The sequence below is a fragment of the Mchenga conophoros genome, linkage group LG6 (genome assembly GCF_057382185.1).
Source record: "Mchenga conophoros isolate Kocher_MC1m ecotype Shallow Benthic linkage group LG6, M_conophoros_male_GT1.1, whole genome shotgun sequence".
Taxonomy (NCBI): domain Eukaryota; kingdom Metazoa; phylum Chordata; class Actinopteri; order Cichliformes; family Cichlidae; genus Mchenga; species Mchenga conophoros.
In genome coordinates, this window is record NC_140531.1 from 11,117,585 (window position 1) to 11,139,714 (window position 22,130).

Below are 22,130 nucleotides of genomic sequence, written 5' to 3' on the forward strand. Positions count from 1 at the left end.
AAAATGGGACACGTTGTGATCTAAATTAACTGTCGGCCAGTTAAAACAATAGACATCTTCGCTCCAGTACAATGAATATTATTGCAAAAATGCGATTTGGATGGGGTTTTTTTTACAAACAGTAAAACAGCTAAAGGCCCATAAAATACTCAATACTCAATGTTTACATCCTGGATTTGACCTATATTTTACGTCACAGCAGCCTGTGGATCTACTTTGTCCGTTGTAAAAGCTATGATTCATCCAACCAGTTATAAACATGAGTCAGGCGGAGGGATCGCACTCACAAAAAAGGCTCGTTTGTTTAACTTAACCAGCATAGTCGAGTGGCCACGCTTTTGTTGACGTTATAAATACTGTTGTGAAGACCTCCCACTCGCGCTGCTGGTTTCACAGTGAACAAACGCCCTCGCGCTTGGTGCGGAGTGATATACGCAGTAGTACTTCGTTCCTATATAATCCCCACGCGACGGCTCTACCTGCTCTTCGTTCCTACAGCTCCTAAAGTAAACACACTTTGCGCATAGTAGCTTTAGCGGGCCAAAATGGCAGTGTAGAGGCGTGCGGCAGCTAATCTTGCAGCGGCAACAAACCGGCAGTGCAACGGCTAAGTGCACTGGCTTTTTCTGGCAAAATGGCGTAAGTAATTTTTTTTTTATGTTTGCAGTCTTCTAAAGAGAAAAAAATATAGCCACTTCCTGTAGTAACTAACCTGTCAACTAGAATGTGTTACTGGCTATTAAACTTGTTGATCAAGGCTATTTGTTTTTGTAAAAAAAAAAAAAACTTTAAGTGTGTTGATTCCTAGTTCCTTGTTTGGAGCTAAGGTATCAAATTACAGTATACCAGCTGAAGTAGACCGAGCCGGCCCCTTACGTTGTGTTGTGAATCATGCTAACGAGCCGTCGTTTGGGCACGGGAAACATTTCAGACGTCTCATTTGAAGTTGTAATTTTTTTCCATGGCTGCGACACTGTTGTCAGTGTGATACTATAAACATTTTTAGTGTTTTGTATACGTTTCATATTGGCAACGTGGCGTCCAAAATGGCGCGCGCTGTGCTCGTTCCCCGCCTCGCGCAGATGGCTCTGTTGTGAAAATGGCGGTTTGCCCTCCCACATCTCCGCCGTGACTCATAGGCGTGGGTGGAGTTACCAGCCAATGCATGACCAAATTAGGCAAAGTTATCCCCCGGTGTAGGGCGGAGTTTCCCACCAATACAGCTTTGACGCTTAAGGGGAACGGATTAGCCAAAATTAGATACAACCCCCTCCCATAACGGGGATGTCAACTCCTCTAATGACCCTAGTACAGGGGTGTCAAACTCAAATTCACAGTGGGCCAAATTCAAAACTGGAACAAGGTCGCGGGCTAACATTAATATTTATTGGAAAAAAAATCTTCCTCCAGATTTAAGAATGAATCTCTTCTTATGGACTCAAACAAGTTTTGCTGAAAAACTGAATATGGAACAAGCAAAGCTTAATACTAAACAATATATATATTAGCTGTATAATACCAGTAGGCCAGCTCTAATAATAATTTGGTATGGCTTCACGGGCCAAATGTAATTAGGCTGCGGGCCAAATTTAGCCCGCGGCCCAGAGTTTGACACCTATGCCCTAGTACATACCACCAAAGAAGCCTACATTGTCTGCACAATGTTGTCAGTCAACAATATGCTTGTTTCAGGAAGTACACCTGCTCTGGGGAAACTTTGCATTTACAAATAAACTTGGCCCTGCCGAACATTGAATTTTCATAAAGTTTGAATATATCGTTTCACAACTTCCTGCAATAAAATGTGTCACTTCATTTTAGTTTCCATGAGAATCAAGACTTACATTTGCTTATATTCCTTATTTTTCTCCCATTAACATGATTTCTGTTTTCTCCCCTCCAACCAGGTCTCTCCCGGCAACCACCTTCAGCTTTGCTGCCGCCGACAGCATACCTGGACCTCTCGACTCACCTTTGTTCTTGTACACCTTTTCACGGCTACCACTGACCAGCAGCAGCCATGACCCTCTCCCAGCTAGCCCTGGAGGACGTGGAGGCCCTGTACTTAGGTGTGTGTTGTGATGATACATATTGCCAGAGCACTAGTACAAACACTGCTGAATGTGCTGCTTTGTTTGCATAACATTTGGTAATAATAATACCATTCCCAACAATTCTAAAGCCAATGAAGTACAGTTCCATATGGTCAGCATGGAATTATCTGTAGATGGGTTAGATGTTTTAGTGAGTTATTGGATGAATGACAGATTGTATGTATTGGATGCCCAAAATTAGAAATTGACACGCTGATCTTTTGTTCTCAGGGCCCTCCTTTCTGATGGCTGACCCCATGGGGCCCCTTCTGGACCAAGATGAAGAAGAAGCTCTTTCTCCCTCCTCCCTAGAGGGGAAGGCGCCAGCTTCGCCCTCCCTTTCTTTGTCTACTTATCCATCCTCCTCGTCCCCTTATCAGACTATGTCTTTCTCCCCGCTGTCTTTGTCCTCCCCATCTCCCTCTCCCACCCATTGTTCCTCGTTCCTGGGAACCAAGGCCGGAGCGGACTCGCTGTCCCTCTCTTGGCTGGGTGCCGGCGACCTGCTCGACGCCCATGTTGGAGCAGATGATGGCAAAGGTGAGCGTGCTTTAAAATACATGTTTAATGAGCAGGGGGCAAGTCCTAAATTTTAAAAATTATTTTTCAAAAGGAAATAAATTGACTACTTGTTGAGCTGATTAGAAACCAAATAAAAGAAATGATGGGAGATTACTAATTGGAGTATGTTTAGGACCAAACTACATCTTCCACTCTTATTAGACTGTGAAGTTGGGAGTATTTCTTGTGCTGTGAGTATTTCAGAAGAGAGGCCCGCTGGCAGTTAAGTATTTGAGGTTTGCTTGCAGGCTGAGACCTGACGTTAAGACCGTGGATGAGAAACCTCGATGTTTGTAGGGCAACAAACATTTATTGGTTTGTGAGTGGCGGGTGTGGCTCACAGTTGTGCTGTAATGACCGGCTCAATCTGGTTTTGTTAGACGTCATTGTGAAATGACACATTTAGCCCTTTGTTCTTCCTGACATCAGTTAAAGGTGTAAAAGTCCTTGTTTTATGGATTTAGTCTCACTTGAGTATTTGTGAGACGAGGGAGAGATCAAATTTACGCCTGAGGTCATGTGTTGAATACGGTTGGATCACAACATTTCAAGAAAATTTGATGTATAAAAAATAAACACTGTATGTTTTGTTGATGCTTGCAGCCAGCAGCTCTCATAATATTTTGGGATATTGTATCTTGGGTCAATATTTTAAACAGCAGCTTTCACCGTGTAACCACATCAGTAATTTACATCCGCCCATTGTTTTTTCTGTCATATGTAGTAACGTGACTATAACCCACATAGTGTTGAGATTGTCATACGGCTTTTTTATAGGTTGTAAAAATTGATCCAGTACAATTCACAACCCTGGTATTTAACAAATAAGTAGCTTTATGGAGTATGGCATGGAAATGATTCACTGTAAGATTAATGATCCAAATCTCTGAACTGTTTATTGCGAGTATTAATGAATAATATTTGTCAGCAGATGATGCTTTTGCCGGCATGGACTGGATGTCAGAGAAAATCGACCTGAGTGAATTTGACCTGGAGTCTTTCATTGGATCCTGCTCCTCTGATGAGTCTCCCAGCTCCCCTGAAGATCTCCTGGCTTCCCTGGACTCCTCCATGGATTTGGATCTAGATCCCTTTAACACAAACATCCCCGTCCCACACAGCAGCCTTGAGCTGAGTTTGCCTCTGCCCGACATTCCCAGTCCCCCTCTGGAGCTCCCTCTCCCTGTGGCAGCTGAGGCCAAGAAGATGGATGTTGCTCCTGCTCATGAGGTTAAATCTGAACCTCCATCTCCCCCATCTCCAGTCTACACATTGGAGCTGGGAAGCGAAGTAGATGTCCTAGATGCTGACAAGCAGACCACATCCCTCACAATCATCCCAGACCCCAGTGGAAGCGTTCAGTCGACCCCCATTGTTCTCTCCATCCCCACCTCTGGTCACTTTGTGGTGGTTCTCTCAAACAAAGAAGAGCCCTCCCTCGTATCTCTCCCCGATCAAGCTGTTAAAACCTCTCCACCAAGCGAATGCGACAGTGACTCTGGCTTTGAGTCAGCCATTGGTTCTCCGGTGCGCCTTCCTTCTCCTCTTCCTACCCCGCCCCCTGCAGCTGGTTCCTCTAGGACCAAACCCTACTCCAAATCTGAAGCTTCCACCTCTCCCAAGACCTCAAAGGTCAAATCAGTGTCTGGTGCTCCCAGAGGGGTGGAGAAGAAGCTCAAGAAAATGGAACAGAACAAGACAGCAGCCACACGTTATCGGCAGAAGAAAAGGGTTGAACAGGAGGAGCTGCACAAAGAGTGCGAAGAGCTGGAGAAGAAGAACCACGAGCTGGCGGAAAAAGCAGAGTCCATCAGCCGAGAGATCCAGTACCTCAAGGACCTGATGGAAGAGGTTCGAAAGCACCGCCGTGTAAAGACCAACTCAGTGGCTTAAAAAGAAAGTAGTGAGAGAGTGGTGTTCCTGCTTCAGTGATCACATGCTTAAAGGGAATCCAAACTAGTAATTGAAGAAAATTGTAAAAGAGCTGCGCGTGAAACCTGCCACTTGGTGGAAAAGAATGAATAGCCAGATAAAAAGTCAAACTCGTATAGAAGTTATAGTAGTGTAGATTAGGGGGCTGGGAGTTTGTGAGGTGAAGCATCTGTACATGCTTGTCTCTCAGTCCCCTGTCTTATTCCTGGTACAAAAAACAGGGTGTAAGTTTGTCTTTGTAGACTAGGCATGCAAAGCACGAGTCACCGTAGCTCCTGGTATTGTTGTAGACCTGTAACTCATTGACTGAGATCTCCTTGCTCCAGCACCACTTCATCACCAGACGTCGAATGGGCTTAAATACATTTAGTCAGAAAAATTAAACACCACTTCTACCCCGTTCCTACTACCTTCTAACCCCATGCAACCCTATTTTGACCTTCTTCTTAACATCTTGACTTCCAGTAAGGGGCCTCAGCCTACTTATGAATCCATGATATTACACTCGACTCACTTTTATGTATATATTTTCTCATTTGCTTGCAGATTGTGGGTATTTTTCCCCTTTTTTTTTTCTTTTTTTTTTTAATTATTATTTAATGCTGGATAAAATCTTATCACATCTTTGGTAGCTCTGTCTCCTAGCACTGGTGTTTGGCTTGTAAAAAATGCTTTGCTGGTCTTTTTTTCTATTAAATATCTATCAGTACTCCAGTGATGATCTGTGTCTTTTTTTTAAATTTTATTTAGAGTACATTTGATAGTTAAGTCTGTCAGGCTTTTCTGGAAAATTGATACGACAGACTGTAAAACACACATTGGGTAGATAAAAATGAGATTTTTAAGATGAACCAGTTTCAGTGACAAAAATAAAATCTTAACACAGATCCTTTCAGCATTTTTATAAACATAAATATATCAGTCATTTGCAGAAGGCAATGAGAAGATGAAAAATTAGTCGTGTAAGGATCGATTACTAAGCCAGAGACTAGGACTTGAACTTATAACTCAAGGTTATGAAAGTGAATGTTGTTATTAATAAAAATGGTGCCTTGTATTGGGAAAAGTTGTGCACAAATATATATTTAGAAATTTTCCTTTCCGGTTACATTTGTACCTTACCTGGTTTGTATTGCCTTGTCACAGACCAGGGCCCTATTTCAGGAAGCCGGTTTAGAAAACTCTAAAAATGATACACAGGGTTGAGTAACCCCGAACTGTCCAACTCGGAATATTCGGTTTCAGAAAGGCTGTTAACAATTAGTTCAATCAACGCAGAGTTGCTGTAACCCCAAATTAAGCGTGCGCACGAGGATACATAAAGCCCTGATTAGTGGAGCACAGATTAAGCGAGTCACCATGGAGACGGAGGGAAAGAAGGCGCGGTCAATGTATTTTACAGTGCTTGAGACCGAAATTCTGATGGCAGCATATGCCGATAACATGCAAATTTTGCGGAAAAAAAGTAACACAGCCTCAGCTGCAAAAGAAAGGGAGCATGCATAAATGGCCTGTATTTATATAGCGCCTTACTAGTCCCTAAGGACCCCAAAGCGCTTTACATATCCAGTCATCCACCCATTCACACACACATTCACACACACCGTGGAAATAAATGTAAAATTTAAGTAGTAGTTCAAATATCACCACATCATGAATTAAGTTTTGTTCATCCTGCTACCTGCAATTTTGTGGCATCCCTCTTTGATAAATCTTGTGGGTCTATGACCGGGGAACACCACAAACGAGTACAGGAGACGTTTCAGTGCAACTGTAACATTCCTGACTGCCCGACAGACGGTAGCCTTGGAAACGTGCTCAGCGTCACCAATATTATACAGAAAGCTCCCGTTTGCAAAAAAACCGAAGTGCAATACAAGTAATATGTACAGAACTGAGAGAATGTCCGCGATGTGTCACATGAGCAATATTAGTCCTGAGGATGTTATTCAAATAAATTATAGATTGTGCTGAAAAACGGTAACGTTCACACAGAAAATCATCAGGAAATGATAAAATGTCCAAACGCGCTCTGATCACTCTCTCCCGGCGGAGAGCTCTGCGGAGAATTTGGGCTTCAACATCTACTGGCTCTTCAAGGAAGGGACACGCCATGTCTGACACTTCCTACAGTCAGGTTTCTGACAAAGAGGCGGAGAAGGTCAGGGTTAGTTGAAATAAACCTGCTAGGGGGCAGGTTAGCTTCACGGAGTGTGTCGTCATAGTAACTCACTCAGAATTAATCTAAACTCGCTTTGTGAAACCGAAAACCCAGAGTTTTCGTTAACTCAGGGTATACTTACTCAGAGTTTGCACTAAACCGGCTTCCTGAAACAGGGCCCAGATCTGCTAATGCCTCAAACCTTTGGAATGAAAACAAATCTCTTTCCACAGAGCTGCGTTACAGTAGTATTTACATATTCTCTGTGTTAATTGGAGTTCCTCTTAATGTTATTGTGTTAAAGAAGTCTGGCTGGTTTACTACTAAGTAGAAATATGTGAAGAAGAGTGAGGGCAACACATTTTATCAGTTGAAGGCCACGATGCATCGTGTTCAACATAAACCCAATGTTTGAGCAGCGGTAAAAATTGCTTTATACAAAGAGTGAGTGTGTGCAACTTTCCCTTGACTTAACCTGCTAAATAAGTTTAATCACAAAAACTGAAACTTGTGTCACCATCTGGAGCTGCAAAAGCAGCTTTTCTATCTGGAAATGAGACAAGAACAGAGAAAGAAACAGATGGGCCAAGGTTGTATGGGAAAGTCCTTGTAAGTGTGAAACGAGACAACACTCCCCAGGCTCGCACAGGGTGTCAGAGTGAGGGGGGTTGCACAGTTTGTTCCAAAAGAGTGTGTGTGTTAGAGGCCACATTTGGAAAGTTTAATTTGCTCATACCTTGTGTGTTAAGCATGAATTAGTATTTTAACTTACAGTTAAGTCGGTGTAAAGTGTGTGTGGTTTAAAGCCAACTCAGTGTGCTGACTTGTGTTGACCAGCTGTGTAAATTTAGTCTTGTCAGTAAAACCCCTCAGGCGCACACACAGACGCACACATGCACACTCCTCCTTAACAGATTCCTCAGTAGCAAGGCCTTGCCCTCCAGCGAAGATAGCGATAAGAAGAGTGGCTACGCTGGAAGGAAAGACAAGAAAAGAGATGAGGAAAAAGGTCTGCTTTGGTATTATGTGGACCCTGCAGTCCTTGTTAAGGATTTGCTCTCTGATGTGTTTAATTGTTACAGTTAGGCTTTTACCTGAAAACTTTCAAAGGGCCTTTATGTCGCTGTTGTAGGCTGTTATAGAGTCATTCTTAAAACATCTATCAGTGCTTCCCACTGAGTCGCTCAGAATCAGCTGCTTTTCTGTCTACAGTAACCTTTGCATATTTAATGAAGTTAGGCAAACCTGTACCATCAGAGTATGAATAGTTTTCTAGTTACATTTTATTTTTATTTATGAGACAAATAATAAACTGAATTCACATTTTTATGCCCAAATTTGAGCCCACACACTGGCATTGGTAAATAAGTGTCACTTATCAAAACATAACAATAATGTGTTTTCCCTGTTCGTTGTGTCTCTTAGCTTAATGGTAAATTTCGAAATGAACGGTGGACAACAATAATTAAATTTTAGCATTAAAATATCATTTCACTTAAAGAGCTTCTGCATGCAGGTGGATTAACTAGTACAGAAACAAAGCAGTGTATTTAAAACTTAAAAACTAGAACCAAATCAATTTGACAACTCAAATCTAAGCATCACAATCCACAACCAAGTTGTTGTTTTTATCACTTGTGGACGTCACATGCACCTCACCTCTCTGCTAACACACATACCCAGTTATATGAAAATAAATTATAATAATATAAAAAATGCCATGTAGAGTTCAAATAAGACTTGTTAGTAAAGTGAAGTAGTTAATAATTTTATTTATCTGATCTTTCTGGTAGGGCTTCACACTGACGGTTAATTTGACTCCTTCTCCTTTGCGCTGGAACAATGCCCGGCAACACCTCACTGAAGAATGAGGCATCGCCACATTCCTACCATGCACATGCTGAAAAGCAGCTTTGATTTAGTATGCAATATGACCCATCTAGTGAGCATTTACACGCAAAATTCGATTCAATTCAATTTTATTTATATAGCGCCAAATCACAACAAAAGTCGCCTCAAGGCGCTTCATAGATACAGAGAAAAACCCAACAATCATATTACCCCCTATGAGCAAGCACTTTGACAGTGGGAAGGAAAAACTCCCTTTTAACAGGAAGAAACTTCCAGCAGAACCAGGCTCAGGGAGGGGCGGGGCCATCTGCTGCGACCGGCTGGGGTGAGAGAAGGAAGACAGGATGAAAGACATGCTGTGGAACAAAGACAGAGATTAAGAACAGATATGATTCAATGCAGAGAGGTCTATTAATACATAGTGAGTGAGAAAGGTGACTGGAAAGGAAAAACTCAATGCATCATGGGAATCCCCCGGCAGCCTACGTCTATTGCAGCATAACTAAGGGAGGATTCAGGGTCACCTGGTCCAGTCCTAACTATATGCTTTAGCAAAAAAGAAAGTTTTAAGCCTAATCTTGAAAGTAGAGATAGTGTCTGTCTCCTGAATCCAAACTGGAAGCTGGTTCCACAGAAGAGGGGCCTGAAAACTGAAGGCTCTCCCTCCCATTCTACTTTTAAATACTCTAGGAACAACAAGTAGGCCTGCAGAGCGAGAGCGAAGTGCTCTAATAGGGTGATATGGTACTACAAGGTCATTAAGATAAGATGGGGCCTGATTATTTAAGACCTTGTATGTGAGGAGCAGGATTTTGAATTCAATTCTGGATTTAACAGGAAGCCAAAACAGGAGAAATATGCTCTCTTTCTAGTCCCTGTCAGGACTCTTGCTGCAGCATTTTGGATTAGCTGAAGGCTTTTCAGCGAGTTTTTTGGACATCCTGATAATAATGAATTACAGTAGTCCAGCCTGGAAGTAATAAATGCATGAACTAGTTTTTCAGCGTCACTCTGAGACAGGATATTTCTAATTTTAGAGATGTTGCGCAAATGGAAGAATGCAGTCTTACATATTTGTTTAATATGTGCGTTGAAGGACATGTCCTGGTCAAAAATCACTCCAAGGTTCCTCACAGTGTTACTGGAGGCCAAGGTAACGGATTCAGAGTAAGAATCTGGTTAGATACCATATTTCTAGGCTTTTCAGGGCCGAGTACAATAACCTCAGTTTTATCTGAATTAAGAAGCAGAAAGTTAGCGGCCATCCAGGTCTTTATGTCTTTAAGACATTCCTGCAGTTTAGCTAATTGGTGTGTGTTATCTGGCTTCATGGACAGATAGAGCTGGGTGTCATCTGCATAGCAGTGAAAATTTATGCTATGTCTTCTAATGATGCTGCCTAAGGGAAGCATGTATAGTGTAAACAGAATTGGTCCTAGCACTGAACCCTGTGGAACTCCATAATTAACCTCAGTGTGTGAAGAGGACTCTCCATTTACATGCACAAATTGGAGTCTATTAGATAGATATGATACAAACCACTGCAGTGCAGTACCTGTAATACCTACAGCATGTTCTAATCGCTCTAATAGGATATTATGGTCGACAGTATCGAACACTGCACTAAGAAGAAGATCATTTGTAACCTTCACTAAAGCTGTTTCTGTGCTGTGCTGAGCTCTGAAACCTGACTGAAACTCTTCAAATAAACCATTCCTCTGCAGATGATCTGTTAGCTGTTTGACAACTACTCTTTCAAGGATGTTTGATATGAAAGGAAGGTTGGAGATTGGCCTATAATTAGCTAAGACTGCTGGGTCTAGAGATGGCTTTTTAAGTAAAGGTTTAACTACAGCTAGCTTGAAGGCCTGTGGTACATAGCCGATTATTAGAGATAGTTTGATCATATTTAAGATCGAAGAATTAATTAATGGCAGGACTTCTTTGAGCAGTTTTGTAGGAATGGGGTCTAAAAGACACGTTGATGGTTTGGAGGAAGTAATTATTGAAGTTAACTCAGAAAGATCAATTGGAGAAAAAGAGTCTAACTTAACATCAATGGTACTAAGAGTAGCTGTAGATAATATTACATCTGTGGGATGATTATTGGTAATTTTTTCTCTAATGATAAAAATTTTATTTGTGAAGAAGTTCATGAAGTCATTACTAGTTAACGTTAAAGGGATGGTTGGCTCAAAAGAGCTCTGACTTTTTGTCAGCCTGGCTACAGTGCTGAAGAGAAACCTAGGGTTGTTCTTATTTTCTTCAATCAGTGATGAATAGTAAGATGTTCTGGCTTTGCGGAGGGCTTTCTTATAAAGCAGCAAACTATTTCTCCAGCCTAAATGATGATCCTCTAAATTTGTGACACGCCATTTCCTCTCCAGCTTACGAGTCATCTGCTTTAGGGTACGTGTTTGAGAATTATACCACGGAGTCAGGTACTTCTGATTAGAGACCTTAGTTTTCACAGGAGCTACAGTATCCAGAGTCGTACGTAGTGAGGAGGTGAAATTATTAACAAGATAATCGACCTCTGTTGGGGTAGCGTTCAGATAGCTGCTCTGCTCTATGTTGGTACAGGGCATTGAAGATGATAACAGTGGGTGGATTATATTCTTAAACTTAGTTACAGCGCTTTCAGAAAGACATCTACTGTGATAAATAAATACATTTTTTATTTATATAGCACCTTTCAAGACAGAATCACAAAGTGCTACACATTAAATAATTTCCCCCAGGGATCAATAAAGTATTCTGATTCTGATTCTGATTCTGATAAGATTACAAGTCATAAAAAGATTTAAAAAGAGAAAATTAAACAGGCAAAAAATAAAGTCTACTCTCCACTGCTGTGTAATCAATTATTGTAAATGTAAATGTTATCAGGAAATGATCAGACAGGAGAGGGTTTTCAGGAAACACTGTTAAATGTTCAGTTTCGATGCCATATGTTAAAACAAGATCTAGAGTGTGATTAAAGTGGTGGGTGGGTTCTTTTACATTTTGAGAGAAGCCAATTGAGTCTAATAACAGATTAAATGCCATGTTGAGGCTGTCATTTTTAGCATCTACATGGATGTTAAAATCACCCACAATAATTATTTTATCTGAGCTCAGAACTAAATCAGATAAAAAGTCTGAGAAATCAGACAGAAAGTCTGTGTAAGGCCCAGGTGGACGATAGATGATAACAAGTAAGACTGGTTTCTGAGTTTTACAGCTGGGGTGGACAATGTTAAGCATCAGCATGATTCATTTAAACTAACATAGTCATCCTGCTGCAACCAGGTTTCTGTAAGGCAGAGTAAATCAATTTGTTGATCAATTATTAAGTCATGTACTAACAGAGACTTGGAGGAGAGAGACCTAATATTTAATAATCCACATTTCACTGTTTTACTCTTTGGTTCAGATGTGGATACTGTATTGTTCTTTCTTTGTGATTCTTTATGTTTAAGTTGTTTGTTGCTGGTTTTTAGTTTGTTTTTTGTCTTTTTGGGAGCTGACACAGTCTCTATGGAGATGGGGTTTTTTTTTGGGGGGGGGGGGGGGGGGGGGAGCAGGGGTAGCAAAATCAGGTCAGTGCAAATGACAAGGCTATACCGAGCATGGCATGGTCTATTGGTTAGCTGTGAACATGCTAAAAATCTGTTAGGGACTGATATACTTTAATGCCATAAAGAAAGCTTAAGAGTTATTAACTCATTCACTGCCAGCCATTTTCAAATCAGGTAACTCCCCACTGCCAGGGTTTTTGAGCATTTTCACTCACTTTTGAAGAGCCACAGAAAACTGTGTGTTATGATCATATAAACGCTGAACCTACCAAAATGAAGAACAGACTCTCTTCTTTCATCCAAAAAAAATCTTGTTTCTACCATTTTCCATTCTTTAGTAATCAGCTGTAGAAGAGAGGTGGGTTCCACCAAAGATGCCTGTTTTGACCAAAAAAAGGGAGAAAACGAGCTTTTTGTGAAAAATACATTTCAAGCAGAAAAGTGCCTTTGACACTAATATTTCTTGCTTTGTGACGAGGTTGTATTCTAGCCCCTCGCATTGAAAAACGTAATTGACGTCTATAGACGTCAATGGCAGTCAACGTAAGTTTTTCAATTGACGTCTATAGACGTCAATGGCAGTGAATGAGTTAAGATTTTCCTTTGTATTTTCCACTATTCCTGCTTGTTTAACAACAGCTGAAAAAAAAAGACATCACTGGTCCAGCTGAGAGGGATTTTTATGTGAGCAGTAGCAGGAGCAAAGCTTTGCGCAGCCCCGTCTTGGTGTTCTGGAGACAGAAATAATAATAATAATAATGGATACTTTATTGATCCTGTGATATTATTCTGTTATTATATGTTACCTTATATATGTAATCAAAGTAGTTGAATTAGAATACTGCTGTAGATCATATTATACCCTTTAATATAGAGTGTGTGAGCTGTATGTAGTTTAGTTCTCGTTATACTTTTGAGTTAAAAGAACATATTCACGTATTAGTTTATTAGACAAGTGTGCATCACTCTGTATCCTTGATCTGCTGTGAATGTGTTACATGCTTAATTGTTGAATCATGAAGAGAAGATTGTAAGCAGGAGACTCTGTGTCTAAGACAGGGGAGATAGACAGACCACATTCCATACCCCCACCTTACAGAAAGCAGAGAAACAACTGCCGAGGTCATAACTTAGGCGCTGTAACAGAGAAAGAATGTGATGTTTTGGCTTTTACGACTAGCTGGGGGCCACTAGAGAGTATAAAAAGCTGAGCAACCCGTCACCATTTTGAGACATGTGCCTGACCCTCTGGTAGCATCTCTCCCGTCCGGACGTTGTAATGCTCTGACTGTTGAATTGTATGGAAATAAATGATTGTTGATTGAGCATTTATACACCGAGTATTGTCCCTCCTTCAGCCCAAAGATTCAAAGAATTGGGAGATTTCAACAATCCCCATGGGGAAATTACTTGTTTTTCTCTGCATTTGACCCATTCACTCAGTGAAGCAGTGGGCAGCCCACTAAGCAGGCGCCCGGGGAGCAGTGTGTAGGGACGGTACCTTGCTCAGGGGTACCTCAGGGTAGCCGTTAAGTGGATTTGAACCGCCGACCTTCCGATCATGGGGCGACCACTTTACCTACTGAGCTATCCCTGCCCCAGAAGTTACCATATTTGGACGACAGGGTGGAGTGCTAAGTTATCTGCTTGGCTGGCAAGTTTGGTTAACAAGCTGCATTCATAAATCGTATGGTTGGAATGAATATTGGGTGTTATCTAACCCGACACTGGTACTGCTGCTGTCAGGTGCTGTCATGTGCAGTAATGCTGGATACCGCACACCTGACGTACATGCGTAAATTCAAGAATGCTGATTTATTTACTTCTTTTATCTTATTTCTCTTTATTTTTTCACCTTTGGTTTAAAACTCTTATTCCTTTAGTTTTTATCTTGTGAAAGCTTGTGATTTGTATTCCTCTCGTTCAACTTTTCATTGTAATGTTGACCCTGTGCTGACTTTCATGTGACAAAAAAATCAAACTGATCCTGAACTCAAACTTAATGGATGGTCTGTAGCAAACAGCAAGCTTATTATTTGTAAGACAATCCCATTACAAAAGCTTCAGAAGGTGCCCACAGCAGATAAGAAGGAGAGAGTTCCAGTTCAGTGACTCCAATTAGCGGAGGTGAAGCCTAGCAGATGGTGTTAGGAAACCTGTCACTAAAGGATGACCATGCTCTGAACTCCATTATCTGGGCGGATGTGTTATAAAAACACATTTATTTATTTAATAAGTTTTTTAATGCATTTGGACATTTCTCTGTCCAATAGCTTTGGCTTATTTGTCTGATGTTGGACAATTGGACGCAATCCAAAACATGACCTTAAGAATCCAGACCTGAACTTCATATTTGCATGTGGTCCAGATAAGAAGGGTGGCTGAGCTGAAAGGAAAGACAAGAAGAGACATGTTGATTCAACGTCATACTGTGAGGTAAAACGTCTGAAATGATAAACAAAGGTTACGATAGAAACATTTGTTTTCTATAAGCAGGTGATAGCTGTACTGGCTCTGAGCAGAGCACTGGCCTATTCCTCTGTTCCAGTTCCAGTTTTATCGCTGTCATCTTGCTGTTTCCCAGACTAACAGAGTCAGATCAGAATCTGTGCAGTCATGTGTCTCCATTTGCGAGATTTTCATGCCCGAGCTGGTCTGAACTGAGGCCTTGTTTTACATATGTCATGCCACAGGTTGTAGATGGGAAACGGACATACACTGGAACTTATATACAATCGTTAAATAGATGCTGATATCTCATACTGTGGGCCCTGTTTTTGTTTGTTTGTTTGTTTTGCACAATCATATGTTCGTGCACAGTTATCAATCGGACTAATGAGAATATGGCCTTGCGTGGTAATCTGTGATTCTGTTGCAAGCCCGGATAAAATGTGACACAACAAAATCTTTTGCAATGTTCTATTTTCTATTGCAAAAGACAAAGACAGAGCAGGAAAGCTGCTCTGTCTTTGTCTTTTCCTTTATTACAAACCCGGGCAGGCTGCCAAAGTGGCCTTTTTTTCTCTGTTAGCCCAGACTCTCAGTTTGGTAGTTTAAGCTTTTACAAAACATTGTAACATTCATGTTTTATCATCAATGCTTGCATGTGACAACTGATGTGATACACTTTAATAAACTGATTATGTATGTCTGGACGCTCCTTTTTTGTTACCAGTTTGAGCCAAACTGGTAACATATTTGCACATACAAGGACGGCTGCAGACCCCAGATGTCATGGCTGTGTGCAGGCAGGCAGGGAGAGAGGACCCAAAATTCAGGACTCACAGAGGCAAACGTAACTCAAAACAGCCAGCTTTATTGCTGGAAGGCAACTGAACAGAAAACTAACTAAACTGAGAATACAAAAACAAACGACCCAGGCAGGCTAGCAAACAAAACACACAGTGAAAGTGAGGGTACAACAGGACACAGAGAAACACGGGGCTGAACTACACTGAGGTGTAATCAGGGAATGGGAAACAGGAGGGAGACACAGCTGGGAGAGATTAGGGCTAACCAGACAGGGGCACTCAAAACAGAATACACTCACATGAGACATGGGCCTTCACAATAAAACAGGAAACAAGAAACTAAACGACTTGACTAAAGCTATAGTAAACACGAGGTTACAAGAATAAAACCCTTAACTGAAACAAAGACTAAGTATAATAATAATCAAACACAACAACAGATTAAGAATATAACCCATAATAAAAAATCAAACCAAAACATAAAAAACTCAAAATGCCGGGTCAAAATGACCCAGAACAGTGACACCAGAGGAGACCAAACTTTGGCTGCAAAGGCTAATCCTTGACAGTCCAAAACATGAAAAGTAAAAATCCAAAGAGGCAAAATGAGGGAAAAACTGAAAGAGTAAACCCAGACTGAACAGACATCACGAAAAGGGTAATGTCTGATTGAGTTACAAAATTATGAGGGCAGGAGAAAGGAAATGAGGAAAGCAGAAAACACAGACAACCACATAAGGAACCTCCAAAGTAAGTCAGTAAGTACACATTGACTAAGTGTACACAAGAAATGGGCGGGTGAGTTTCCAAACACTCCTCCAGTGTCTTCTTAGCCCCGAGGCCTGAAACTGCAACACAAAAAAGACACTTCTGACCCGGACATTTATGCAGCCCACACTTTGAATGTTAAAGTGCAGGCAACTCTATTTCACATTCTATCACAAGACTTCATGGTATCTGGCTGACCAAAGGCATGAAACCTAGTAAGGATTTAAGGCTATTCATAGTTTGACTGTAAGTCAGTGATAGCCAAGCAAACTGACACATTCGTTCACGGCCCTATTTATGGATTATTACTCCGCTCTGAACTCCTGCAGATATTTGGATTATAAAATGAAAGCTGAAGGTGATCTGATTTGGAACAGTTGCTGTAAAGCATTAAAATATATTTTTTTCTTTTAGATATGAGAATCAAGAAAATCAAACTGAAATCCAGAACAAAGGATTAAAATTCAGTTTTCTTTTCTTTTCTTTTCACTTCAATTCATTTCAAATTCATTTAATTTATGTAGTACCAAATCACAACAGTCACCTCAAAGCACTTAATGGTGTAAGGTAAAAACCCTACAATAATACAGAGAAACCTCCTTCAATTAGATGATTCCCACTGTGATCAAGCACTTGGTGACAGAGGAAGGAAAAACTCCCTTTTAAAAGGAAGAAGCCTCCTCAGAAGCAGGCTCAGGGCGGAGCAGCCAAAGGTGACAGGACAAAAGAAGCAGATATTAATATTAATCAGTGATTAACCTGAAAGTCGTGTACAAAAATAGAGAGTGAAAAGATGACATTTCCATTAGTCAACACATAAGCAGCCAATATGACAGACTCACTTTCCTTATTGCCAACAGGAAAAACATCCAGCAGTGGAACGTGTCAGCGAGGCGACTCCACCATTATATCTCCCCCGAACCTGAGGGTTGTTTTCAGGATACAGTTCATTGCAGTTTACAGTAAATAACGTCTAACTGGCAAACCACTTGACACTTACCTCTTACCACTATCCATGCAGTTTTGCTGTTGACTAAAAGTTTAACCAATCAAAAACAGAAGATGGCTTAGAAACCAGAGGTCCTGGAAGCTGTATTTTTTATCTTGTGCACATAGGCTAACATGTGTACGCAGGTGAATGCCCAGTGACATATGATCCACATAACTTACAAAGAGGCCTCACCCTAATTTTCAGTTTCTGCTGTTTTTGCATGTGTACACAGGTGATCACGAGCCAGAAGCACTTCCTGCATTTAGAAAAAAAAAAAAAAAATACAAAGGAGATGCTGGTGGGAACTGTCCTCTAATAAATCCCTGGTGTGGCTGTGCATTATTTATGTATTTATTTATTTATGTATTAAGGAAATAAGTAAAATAGCCAGCCTTCCTTTTGCTTTGTTAAATAAACATACAGTGGGCTGCAACTTCATACGCAGTCTCTTACTTCTTGAGAGTTTAGCTCTTTAGTCAAATTCACTGCAGCACTCAAGTTTAGCCCTGTAGACCAGGGAATCAGATATTGTATGCATGAGGGTCCAGAGGTTCTTCACTTTATTTAAACACATTTTGTTTTAAAAGAAAGAAAAGAAAAAAAAAAAAAAAAAAAAAAGAAGCACTTCCTGCGCAGCTGTGCATCATGCAGTTTCAAATGCTGTCCTTCAGTATGCACAGGTGATGATGGCAAAGGGCAAGAGCAGCAAGAACAGATGAATTTATACTAAATTATTGTTGTTGTTGTTGTTGCTGAAACAAATATATATAAATATTTATATATATATAAATAATAAAAAAATATATATATATATATGTATATATATATATATATATATATATATATATATATATATATATATATATATATATATATATATATATATTTATAAAGTGGTAATAAAAACAACATCTGCATTACCTCACAAGACAGACTAATCCTCTGCTTTTTAAAAAAAGTGTGTCTCTGTGCAGTCCTCCACAGGTTTTGTGTATCTGTGTAGCTGATCCATTAAATTTTGTGTCTCCAAAAACACTTTTATTGTGTTTTATGACCTTTTACCCTACTTTTGTTGTTTCTTATTTAACTGTTGTGTTTTTCATGTTTTTCTACTTGCTGGTGTTTTCTTAAGTTGCAGTGCATTTGACCTCTCAGGGCCACCGTATCCAGGGACTTTGTAAATTCATGTAACATAACCAAAAGTAAAATCTATACCTTAAGATTATATAGTTTTGCTTGGCTTGAAAACAAAATGTTGCCACATTGTTTTAATATTGTACATTTACAAATTCTTAATTCGAAAGTAGTCTGATTTTACGGCCCACACTAAAGACTAATCTTATCTTATTATCTTAAAGCTCACTGATGCCTCCTTACTTGAATACTGTATATTGTATATTGCATAGCTTTTTTTTTGTTATACGTAAAATTGTATTGTATTTATTTAAATTTTTACTTTTTAATTATTTTATTTGCATTTTTTTAATCACTAGGGTTTGAGAGTAACGAAATTTCTATTCTCTAAATGTCCTGTACATGTGGCAGAATTGACAAATAAAGTTGACTTGACTTGACTTGATCTACACTCTGCAGAAATGTTTTATGTAACTCTCTTATTTTACCATATTTTTTTACATTGACATCAAAATTAAAAATGGGATGTTAACTGTGAAGTGGGGAAACAGTTGGTAGCGTGACAGCTACACTGCGTGTGACGGAGCCTCACACTTTAGCTCCTGCCATTTGTGAGCAGGACCAACACAGCTGAATACACACACAAACCACATGTGGGTAAATCATTAAACACGTCAATAAATTGCAGTTACAACTGAAAACAGTACTGTGCAAAAGTCTTGAGCCACCACTCATTTCTCCATATTAAGTTTCCGAACTTCCTTGTAATGGTTTAAAGTGGTCTTAAGCAACATTTCTCCAGAATTTCGGAGGCCTGTTCAACAGCTTTTGTTGGCCACTGACTGCTTTTACACTTTTTCAGTCCAGTCCTTGTACCTGACCATTTGCTGAGGAATGTCAGCACGGTGGTTAGCACTGTTGCCACACAGCAAGAAGATCCTTAGTTCAAGTTCCACCATCAGGCCGGGTCTGTGTTTGTAGAGTTTCCATGTTCTCTCTGACATATCTCTCCCTAAGACACCAAGATAGGCTCCAGCCCCCCAGTGATTTGGGAATCTTGTCAAAATCAAGGGAATTATGAACACAGAAAAATGCTGTTGGATTGGACCATAAAACAACTGAAACCGTGTTTTTTCATCTTGACAGAAAAAAGCACAAAAGGCAGCCAGCATCCAAAGAAGAGCTTTGAATGCCCTTTCATAAGCCTGGAGAACTATTCCTAAAGACTAATTAAAAGAAAGCTGCCTAAGAGACCTCAGGCTGTGTTGAAGAATAAAGGTGGTCATACTAAATACTGACTGTCAGGCTTGTTAGAATTTTTACAAACTCTGTTTTTGCTTCATGTACTGGATGTTTTTTCATGTCAGCTTCTCCTCAAGATTTAACACTCGTCTGACCCCAGTGCATTTTTGTTGGCTCATTTCCTTTTTTTTTTTGACACCTCTGCCTTGTCGTAGGAAGCGAGAAAAGAAACTGTGACACATACAGCAGAAACTTAGTCTGAGTTCATTTAAAACCAACTTGCATCATATATAGTATTTTCTACTGTTTTGGTGTTTTCCTGCTACACTTCGGTGTTTCACTCGGGCTTTAAATTCTGCCCCTTCTGACTTAGAGACTCATTGTACTGGTCTTCAGCTGACAATGCCCACAGAGGATCCCCGAGCAGCTGAGCTCATTACTGAGGTCACGGGGTGCAGATTAGGACAGATTTACTTCCATAAAATGGGACGACACATTTGTTCACCGTGCCTCACTGTCTATCACAGGAAACCACATGCAAACTTTCTGAAAGTCTTCCCGTATGAAGTAGAGCAGAGGGAACTGTATTTTGCACACTTCTGGCTTAGAATACCACCACACGCCACAGCTGCTTTACAGTGACTGTATTGAATGAGAGAGTCATGCTTTACCTTTAAATTTTTGTGCACTTTTTTATACTTTTACATGGAGCAGTTCAAGCTCAGTGGAATCTTTTTGCTACCAGACGCAGACATTCGGAAATCTATGATTTGATTTGTCCATGTCTGTGAGGAACCTTACAAGGTTTAAAGGGCATTTGAGGAAGTGATGATATTTTTGTCTGCACCTCCTTTCCTCAAATCACTCTTTCAACATTAAAACTTCCCTTAAAGGTTAAAGGCAGAATTAAGATTAGGGGGTTAGGCTAAGAGTAAGGATTACGGTTAGGTGGTAGGTGATATGAAAAGCGATTGGATTAGGGATTAGGAATCCAATATTTCAATAAGGATCCCGTGACACCTATCAACTGCCATGCCAACATTTTCATTTAGAACTTAATTAGGATTAGTTCGTAATCATAACCTTAATTCTAAAATCCACACTTAAAGTTTGGTGACTGCGCCTCGTACTGTTGCCACGGAGTCACTCATAGAGACAAAGAAGCACGTGGCCATGTTTTAGTTGTAATACTTTTTACCACGATGACACATATATACACGCACAGAGACTACAGCGCTACCCGCCCTCTCGTTGCTGGTAAAGGCATGTATGTATATAGTAAGTGTGGGATGAGTCATCTGAAAGTATTTCGAGAAGTGCTCTGTGGGTTTTGGTCTGCTGACATTCCTCGGAAAGAGGAAGCAAGTTGACACTGCTGGCAGTAAGCCAGAAATGAAAGTCAACACACTTGTGATGTGTGATCTGATAAAGAGGTGTTTCCATAGCAGACAGTTTGTGCTGTTTATAAGCAGTTTAAATGTGATGGTGTTTGTGTATCAGGCACTCACATTTGTCTGCGCTTCATTGGCGCCCTCTGCTGTCTGTGTTGAAAACCAACAATCATCAGGCGAGCACAGGTCACAGGACCTCAAGTCAGAGACGTAACAGCTCCTAGGAGAAAATAAAAGGATAAGTCAGAGGAGGGCCTGGAAAACATAACGTATTAATTAAAATTTTGACAGCCAGAAATATTATAATTCAGATCAGTACATTTACATATTTTTGTATCTATAAAAAGGAAGCTGACACACGCAAGACTTTATCAAAGGTGTGAGCATCACAGCAGATGCCTTTGTGTCAAAGTAGCTGAAGATAAAACACAGAAAAACATGAAGGCGATTTTCCTGGCCTGGGATTTTATAAAAATATTCTGCAGTACATCAAAAACGAAAGAAAACCATTAATCAACACATGAACGTTACCTCTGAAGTTACAGCGGTTTTATTAGAGACACAGCTAAGCGTTTTGCATAATTTTAAAAAGTTTAAATTTGTTCAGTATTGAACGGCAGAAATTAGGTTTTCTTTTCGGAAGTATATAAAACGCTGTAAACAACGGTAGACTTGTGTGTAACAAGCAAGCGAATAATGAAGAAAACGGATTTTTAGACGGGAAACTGCTGTTGAGAGAGAGAGAGAGAGCTGTGCATCCTGGTGGAAGCAAAACAGTAAAAGTAAGAGTGAATACATGACGATGTTTATGTGAAGCGTAGTTTGGATCTTCTTTTGCTGCTGGTTCGGTCAATATTGTTTGGAGAGACATCAAACTAACAGCTTTAGAATCCGCGCATAAAGGGAACACAAAGCGACAACAGATCAGAATCAGCGAGCTGTCGGCTTTCAGCCCCGACTGTGAGAAAGGCGACATCTAACTGATTCTGATCCGCGGGTTTTGTCTTTGTGCAGAATCCGTGTTCCTGCTCTCATTTACTCTCTTAGCTGTTTGGTGGTTGTTGAAATTTTGTGAGGTTTAACCTGAGATTCTGGCATTTTGGGCAAAATACATTTATATTAAAAAATCGATTCAGGATTTTAATGAATCGATTTTACGTTACCCAAGCCAGAATCGATTTTAATCGATAAATCG

General features: G+C 40.3%; 1 protein-coding gene across 2 annotated transcripts; it reads left to right on the forward strand.

Annotated features, from left to right (window-relative positions):
- The first annotated feature begins 465 nt into the window (after positions 1–465).
- Positions 466–5,295, forward strand: atf4a (activating transcription factor 4a). Of its 2 annotated transcripts, none has more exons than XM_085276148.1 (4): positions 466–639; positions 1,908–2,069; positions 2,325–2,633; positions 3,583–5,295. In XM_085276148.1, the coding sequence occupies exons 2-4, from the start codon at positions 2,021–2,023 to the stop codon at positions 4,545–4,547; spliced, it is 1,323 nt and encodes a 440-aa protein (XP_085132274.1). In that variant the 5' UTR covers positions 466–639; positions 1,908–2,020; the 3' UTR covers positions 4,548–5,295. The 2 variants fall into 2 exon arrangements, with proteins under 2 accessions (XP_085132274.1, XP_085132275.1); XM_085276149.1 differs by having other exon boundaries at positions 467–639; positions 3,586–5,295.
- The last annotated feature ends 16,835 nt before the right edge of the window (positions 5,296–22,130 follow it).